Genomic DNA, 7,925 nt, shown 5'->3' with positions numbered 1-7,925 from the left:
ACAGATCAGTAGCAAATTTGATCAGAATCTTCCTAACCATAGCCATCTGTGTACGCATTGAGCTCGTGTTCTGTTAATAGAGCCTGCAGGCAATATATGTGAGCAGGCTCTGTCGCATTTCTGGCAACAGTTTGACAACATGCATTATCTGATACAGCAGCTTCTGTGTGAAATTTGTTGCCTTTCTGACATGAAAAATTTATTGAAAGACCTGCTCAGAATTTTTCTGCGCAGGTTTGGCTATCAGAGTTAATTTTTACGTTATAAAATCTGTAGAAAAAGCTTTAATAGGAATAACCTTGAACGAATATATAAAAACGATTTTAGTTAAATGACAAATAATTTAGTATTAAATAAAACATATAATTAGTAAATAATGTTCTATACCTACCTTTAAGATGTATTAAAAAAGGTAGATCATATTTTTTATTTTCGATATATTTCTCTCTCTTTCTTCCCTCCCCTCCTATTCTCGTCCCTTCCCTTTCTCTTCTCTTTTAAACGGAAATGCTTTGAATTAAACTTACAAAGGCAGAAGCTTGACACAATATATATAGCTGGTTTACATTACAATAATCATTTGAATGTTATATAAAGAGTCGATAAGTGACAAGAATCATTTCTCATTTCTCCGCTGAACTAACACGATATCATAGTGATACTGCGAACATTTAAGACCAGGTACAGTATGATAAGTAAAAAAATAAGTATATAAAATACATAGCACTTTTCTAGATTGTCCGAAAAAACAATCGAAATCATGGATGGCACAGAAGCATGTAGATCGTGGAACGGTATTGACTCCGACGAGGAGATCGTTATTTCTGGTATTGCTGGTAGATTTCCGGATTCAGACAATATGAATCAGTTACGAGAAAATCTATTCAATAAAAAAGACCTTGTTAGAGCAGATCATGGGCGATGGAAGACAGGTGATTGATTCATACGATAGTACCGCATTCATACTTGATTAGTGCTGGATAGAGGATATATGCTATCCCTTCTGCAATATTAGTTACACATGCCGACATCAACTTTGATCTTGAGATTTAATTCTCAATATTTGTTTCCGAAGGATTTCTGACATGCTGAAACCGAATCCGTTGCCCGCATTGTTCTATCACATCAGGTTTCGAAGATATCTATACCTAAAAGTGTCAATAAAGTTATTTTTCGGCTTCATTAAGTTGAAATAACTGTAAAATACGTGTGTTAGGCTCATTTTCTCATTTTGTGGCCTTTTCTAAGGCAGATTGAAGTGACATCATTAAAAAAAGTCAATAGTTTTTCCAAGCATTAAAGAAACTTCTTAAAAAATTTCTAAACTGTACAAAGTAAAGATTACTTTAAAAAATTTACTAATTTTTCACATACATTTGATACGTTTCTTTATAAGTATTTTGTATATATATAGCTTTCATATAATTTTTTTCCACAATAATATGAAAGGTTAACGGCCAATAACGAGCATGAAAGTTGTTAAATTCAATAAAGACTTATTGTTACAAACAATTAATTAATTAGGAACGTTTCGACAACACAGTGCCTTCTTCAGCCAAAATGAATAAAATATACAAATATCGCAATTCAATATTAAATTCGTCACGAGTTACAAGTTTCCACATCTAAGTAATAAATAGGAACATCAAATAAATACTGAACAGAAAAAATCGGAATCGCTGTATATTTGTGAGGTCCTTAATTGGAAAATGTAGTCCAATGATAAAATCCATGGTTGATTCTTCAGTCGGAAGTGAGAATAAATTTAGTCAATCATCGATGTAAGCTCGTCACAAGCAAGGGTTAGATAAATAAAATTAAAAGTGTGTATATATATTGTAAATTAAAGAGACTTATTGTAAGAACGAGAAAATGTAAATGAATTTGATACGAATATACATACTAAGCATATAATAAGAAATTAAAAGCTCTGAATTGTTGCGAAGGGACCGTATCGTGTCGAATCTTGTACGTGACTGAGCCACTGTTTATTACAAGTGTTGATTGACAATAAAGGTCGTATATAAACATATAAATAACTCCCTAGAAATTATTATTGAATTTGTTGAGAATATTAAAGTGTAAGACCCAATCCAATATAATTCAGTATCATTATTAGAATTAATACCATTTTTCTGTTTTTTGATGTGTATCATATGTTATAACTTTAGCGCAAATTGGGCCGTGTAAACGTAGTCATTTATTTGAAGTCAATGCAACAGTTCAAAATTCTTTGTAATTTGGACTTAGAAATAACGTTGGTAGTATATTAATTTTCTGTTGTTATGTTATAAAATGTTATTGTTTTATATTGTACGCAACGCTTATCGCGTCAGCCATGTACCTTATCCTACATGCGATGATCTTCTTCTTCTTCATCTTATATTGGCGCATCTATACCCTATCGGTTAGGATTGGCCATTATACTATTCTCCAATGAGTGAACTCAGCAGCGATGTATGGGAGGTAGAGTAAGGCGGGAATTTTTAAATATAAAGATTGGATGAGCTGAAAAAAGCGAGTATTAAGCGGCATAACTTAGGGGGCGGATTTTTGAGAAGTGGAAATATGTCCGTAGGATTAGTTAAGAATTTCTCTTGAAGATATTTGTGAAGTGGCGACGTTTGATCGCGGGTTAAGATACAGTTAAATATTATGTGATTTGCATCCTGATACGGATCGCCACAGGGGCAACTCGGGGAATCGACAATATTTTTCCGGAATAAGCTTTGATTCAAATTGTAATGGCCGCTGCGGAGACGGCTCGTGGTGACTATTTGCGCTCTATTAAGAGGAAGACGGTAGTACCAAGGCTTGACATTATTAGTATGATAATGGGTGTGGTAGAAAGTACCCTTGGTGGATGCTGCGTTTTCTAAATAGGTTTGATATCTTCTATTTAAAATATATTTGGATCTATGATAGAGATCAATGTAGGGAACCATACAGCTGGTTTTTCTGCCTTTTCTGGCAGCTCTCTTAGCAAGAATATCCGCTCGCTCGTTACCCGTAATTCCCTTGTGCGATGGAATCCAGGCCACCTTAATTTTTGAGCCACTAGTGACCGCCCTATAATACATATTACGAATGAGTGAGATGATGTAATTGTTGTGCGTTATATTGTATGATGTGATCGTTTGCAATACACTACTGCAGTCGGAGAATATGATTGCTGAAGGGATTTGTAACTGGTGGATGATAAACATGGTTTCGTAAATCGCCCAGGCCTCTGCTGTGAAAGTGGAAACGTCAGGGGGAAGCTTACAGCAGATTTCGATAGGCAGGTCCGGAGAGTAAACGCTTGCTCCCGCGGCTCCTGTATCAAGTTTAGACCCATCTGTATAAAATGTGATTGAGTCAGCAATGTGAGGTGCAAAATGATTTCTAAAGTGCTGATTAGCTTCCTCCGCGGATATAGAATCACTATTTGGTAGGAAGAAAGGTATCAATTCAGGTTGGTAGGTAAGCGAAAGGAAAGGGTATGAAAAGAACGGAAGATATACGGAACGGTGCATAGTGCCTCGAATGTTTCTGACTGCCAGATATGACCTAAAAATGGGGATTGCGCGGCATGCTTTCGATCGTTTAGTATTACCAATCGTTCCAAATTGAACGTTTTCGAGACTGTCAATGACCGGGTTAAATCTACAAGCGAAACTTTTTACTAAATAATTGTGAATAAGGTAAGAAAAGCGTTGAATTAAGGGTGGTTCCTTGGCTTCGTCCAAAATTACGTTGATGGGGGTTGAGACACGGTAACCCATGGCATTGCGGATCAACTTCCACTGCAGGCGCTGGAGGGCCAAGAAGAGTTGTTTATTTCCTTTAAACTGAAAGACGACGGCGCCGTATTCGATTGCTCCTCTAAAAACTGCTCGATATAATGAGAGTAGTAATTGTGGGTGAGATCCCCATTTTGTTCCCGCCAACATCGTTAGAATGCTGGCGATTCGTTTGCCTTTATTTATTAAATATTTCATGTGGGGCTTTCCAGTAAGTTTGTTGTCCAAGTTAATGCCGAGGAATCTATGTTCAGTAGCCATGGGTATTTCTTCGCCATTGACCAATATGTTAGGCTTAGGTAGTTGGTAAGTTCTTTTTCGAGTAAATACGACACAGCGTGACTTGGCAGGTGACAGCTCTAGACCTCTGGATCTTAAGTATTGATGAAGGGATTTTAGTGAGTTCTCTATTAGGCGAAAAGCTTCTTTAATGGATTTGTGCGTTGTGTAGACTGCCAAATCGTCAGCGTATTCCGGTGAATACACCCCTGGTAGCAGTTGACGCTTAGAATCTTTAACGTATAGGTTGTAAAGCGGAGGGCTGAGAATGGATCCTTGCGGTAGGCCTTTATAAGTGTAATATGGGCCTTGAGTATTTCCATCGCGGACGAAAAATATGTTTCTGTTTAACAGCAGGTTAGCGATGAAGTAGCGAATAACAGCCGGTACACCCTTCCTTTGGAGGTCTTCCAAAAGGATAAAAGGATCCACATTGTCGAAGGCTCCTGCAATGTCCAGAAATACGCATACTGTGAATTTTCCGTTAATGAAGCCCAATTGAATCGCGTTAGTAAGAATTATTAGGCTGTCGCTGCAGGATCTGTAGCTGCGAAAGCCAAATTGCGTGTCCGATAGTATGTCGTTAGCTTCAAAGTGCCATCGCAGTCTATTATAGACACATTTTTCTAGAATTTTTAACAGGCACGACAGTAGTGAGATTGGTCGGACACCATTAGAGTTCGGTTTAGGTATAAAAACCACCAGGGATTCCGTCCAACTGCTTGGGAAAGTGCCACGAGAAATTATTCTGTTGTAAATATCAAGTAGGTGTGTCTCAAATTTTTCAGGTAGGGTTTTAATGAAGGCGTAGCTTATTTGGTCTAACCCAGGTGAGGAGGACACTTTAACAGTGGCCAATGCAACCCTGAGTTCGTCTATAGAGAATGGATTGCTCATCCAGGACTGAACATTGGGAGAGTTAATGTCCTCTTGTTTCATAGAAAGCAGTGTTGTGAAAGGTGGAGGTGAGCAAGATGGTGGACATAATTTGTCGATTGCTGCTTCCTGTGAGGATTCTAGAATTTTGTAATCCTTTATGGAGTTGTTATCTTTCCTCTTGAACGCTTTGATCAGTCGCCACATTTCAGCAGTAGGAGTTTTGGAGTTGAAACTCGTACAAAAAGAGCGCCAACTTTCCTTTTTCTGTTTGGAAAGCACAAGTTTGCATTCTCTATTCTGTCGCTTCAGGGCTAAGTAATTGTCTTTAGATGGATCTCGTTTAAATATGTCCAGTGCAATTTTACGATTATTGACTGCTTTAGTGCACTTTCCGTTCCACCACGGGGCGGGGGATCTCTTGTAGATAATCTTCTTAGGGCCAATTTTTCCATCTTTACCATCTTCTCGAAGGATGTCGGTTGCGACTTCTTTTATACTGTTAATTAATTGCTCATAATCTTCAAGTTCGTTGTCTGTAGTGGTTGGAGGAGATTCACGGCTGATTTTTTCTAGCCTGGCGTTGAGTTTGAGAAGTTGTTCCTTGTCGAGTTTTAGCTTATACGCAAGTCGCTTCATCATGGAGAATTTGCCGTTGATAACAGTTTCTACAGGGTAGTGATCACTTGCCATGGGGTCATCTAATGTAGTTGTGCAACAAGCGCAAGCAAGATCCGGGGATGCAAGTGCTAAGTCTATAATAGAGCCGGTATTATTACATGGATTGAATCGCGTATTAGACGAATCATTTAGTGCCCAGTAATTGAAAGATTCAATACATGAAGCCAGCCGAATGCCAGCGCTATCGTTGCGTTTGCAGCCCCAGAGTCGGTGGTGGGCATTAAAATCGCCTACAATAAGGGCAAATTTATATCTAGACGCCAAGTTAAAAATGTCATTAAACGCTTGTATCGTAGTGTCATCGTTAGGATGTCTATAAATATTTATAATAAGCAGCTCCTCGTTTTGAAAAGGAATAGAGATAGCCGCTGCCTCAATAGAATAATGAACAGTGAAGGGAAGCTGTACTAATGAGACCTTAAGGTTGTTCTTTACTAGAAAGCATATGCCGCGCATTCCCGGCTTCGTGATATCCGTTCTGAGTAATGAAAAATTGTTGACGCTGACTTTACTCACCTTAGTGAGAAGCGTCTCTTGAATGCAAAAAATGTCGAATTTTTTAGCTAGAAATTGTAAATTTGGCAGCTTATCTTGTAATCCTCTACAGTTCCATTGTAGAATTTTAATTTCGGACGAAGAGGCACTATGCTCCGGTGGTGTGAACGTGTTGGTTGTCACTGCCAGCTTGCGGGTAAGTTTGCGGATACGAATTTTGATCAAAAACGTTCGTTAAGCTGAAAGATTGGGAAGCATTGGTTAAGTAGTTTTTGATAAATGTTTCTACTTCCTGTAGAAGTGGAAGTAGCGGGTGGGAAAAGTTGGGAAACAGAGGCGTAGACGAAGCTACGGTTTCGTTATTATAATTATTATTATTAATCGTTGAGTTTGAAACGGGTAAGAAGGGGGAGGGAGAGGGGATGATAGTGGCGTCGCTAGCTGGTGCTCGGCCATTGGGATATACAAGTAAATTGTGGTGTTGGTCTTCAAGTTGTGATTTCTGGGTGGGGTTAAAGAGAGATCTGTGACTTTTTCCTTCGCGCAAAGGAGGAGGGAGAGGTAATGGTGAACTGTTTGCAGGTGACGAGGGGTAAGAGTGAGCGGATTTAGCCGTTGCATTCGCGTATGATAAAGAAGAGTAGTTATAATTTGAGTAAGTATTGCTGTCCTTTGCAAGGAGATTGTATCTATTTTGTGAAAAGAACTGATTAGCATTATTGTCTAGTGATTTAGAGTAGGGATTGGAGGGTTGTAGATTAGGAAAATTAGTAAAGTCAAACCGCGGATCCGTTGTCAGTTTACCACCTCTGATCTTTCTTTTGGCCTCCGCGTACGACAAATTCTCCGCAGCGGCCAGGGCATTAATTTGTCTTTGTTGCGTAATTAGAGGACAGCTGGACGATGTGGCTAGATGTTTGCCTTCACAGTTTATGCATTTGAGAGGATTTTCTTCATCTTCTATAAATGGACATTCCTCATTATTGATGTGTTTATCCTTTCCGCACAACAGGCAACGCGGGTGTCCTTTACACTGGCTGCTGATGTGACCTGGTCTAAAACAGGAGTAGCAGGTTCGAATTTTAGCCACAAATGGATAAACCTTGTGTTTAACCTTAAATAGACTAATCTCTTTCGGTAACGTTTGTCCTGCAAATTTTATTCTGAGGGTGCGAGATGGAAGAAATTGAAATTCTTCTCCCACCTTGACCCTGCGGTTTAGTCTATCGATATTTAAGACCTTGGCAGAGGATTCCATGAAGTCTTTTAATGATTCGATTGTGAGTTCTTTAGGTACGTCTCTGATAATGCCTACTCTTATTACTTTAAATGATGGAATATATGCTTTAAGATTTGCAGCTGCCAGCATGGGATTGTTGACTAGATTGTTAGCCGCGTCGCGATCTCGAAAATCTACTGTGACTCTGCCTCGGCCGGTTTTACGGACTTCAATGACATTTTTGTATGTAAATTGGGAAATTAGTCTACTGACTGTAAGAGGGTGCAAAGAGGTGTCACCATTTTCCTTGGTAGATTGCACAAATACCGCGAATGGTGGCTTATCTGTTAGTGAATATTTATAAGTTGACTCACCGGGCGACGGAGGCTCGGCATTGACCGATTCCTTTTTTGACATTTTAGGATCATTACCTGTTATGATAGTCGGATCCGGATCCGATTGTGATGAAGGCCTTTTGCGATCTTTGCTAGTTATAGAGAGTGGAATGAGAGCGACTGAATTATTTGTCAAGGGTATTGTTAATGCGGGCGTAGTTACGTTGGTACGCGTCAATGGATCAACTGCGTCTTTAT

General features: G+C 39.0%; 1 protein-coding gene and 1 long non-coding RNA gene across 3 annotated transcripts; one reads left to right on the top strand and one right to left on the bottom strand.

Moving 5' to 3' along the window:
• The first annotated feature begins 591 nt into the window (after nucleotides 1-591).
• LOC139822068 (uncharacterized) lies at nucleotides 592-2,337 on the top strand. Its single transcript, XR_011734439.1, has 3 exons — nucleotides 592-681; nucleotides 736-932; nucleotides 1,076-2,337. It is a non-coding gene; the product is annotated as an uncharacterized lncRNA (long non-coding RNA).
• On the bottom strand, nucleotides 741-3,970 carry LOC139822067 (uncharacterized). 2 transcript variants are annotated; one of them, XM_071793593.1, is made up of 3 exons: nucleotides 2,345-3,970; nucleotides 956-1,148; nucleotides 741-880 (listed from the first exon to the last, which is right to left on the bottom strand). In XM_071793593.1, exon 1 carries the CDS (start codon nucleotides 3,930-3,932, stop codon nucleotides 2,487-2,489), a length of 1,446 nt encoding a protein of 481 aa, XP_071649694.1. In that variant the 5' UTR covers nucleotides 3,933-3,970; the 3' UTR covers nucleotides 741-880; nucleotides 956-1,148; nucleotides 2,345-2,486. The 2 variants fall into 2 exon arrangements, with proteins under 2 accessions (XP_071649694.1, XP_071649693.1); XM_071793592.1 differs by having other exon boundaries at nucleotides 967-1,148.
• Nucleotides 3,971-7,925: the final 3,955 nt, after the last annotated feature.

This window comes from Temnothorax longispinosus, chromosome 11, assembly GCF_030848805.1.
Source record: "Temnothorax longispinosus isolate EJ_2023e chromosome 11, Tlon_JGU_v1, whole genome shotgun sequence".
NCBI lineage: Eukaryota > Metazoa > Arthropoda > Insecta > Hymenoptera > Formicidae > Temnothorax > Temnothorax longispinosus.
The sequence above is the reverse complement of the archived record's forward strand: the minus strand, read 5'-3'. Positions and strand labels throughout refer to the sequence as shown.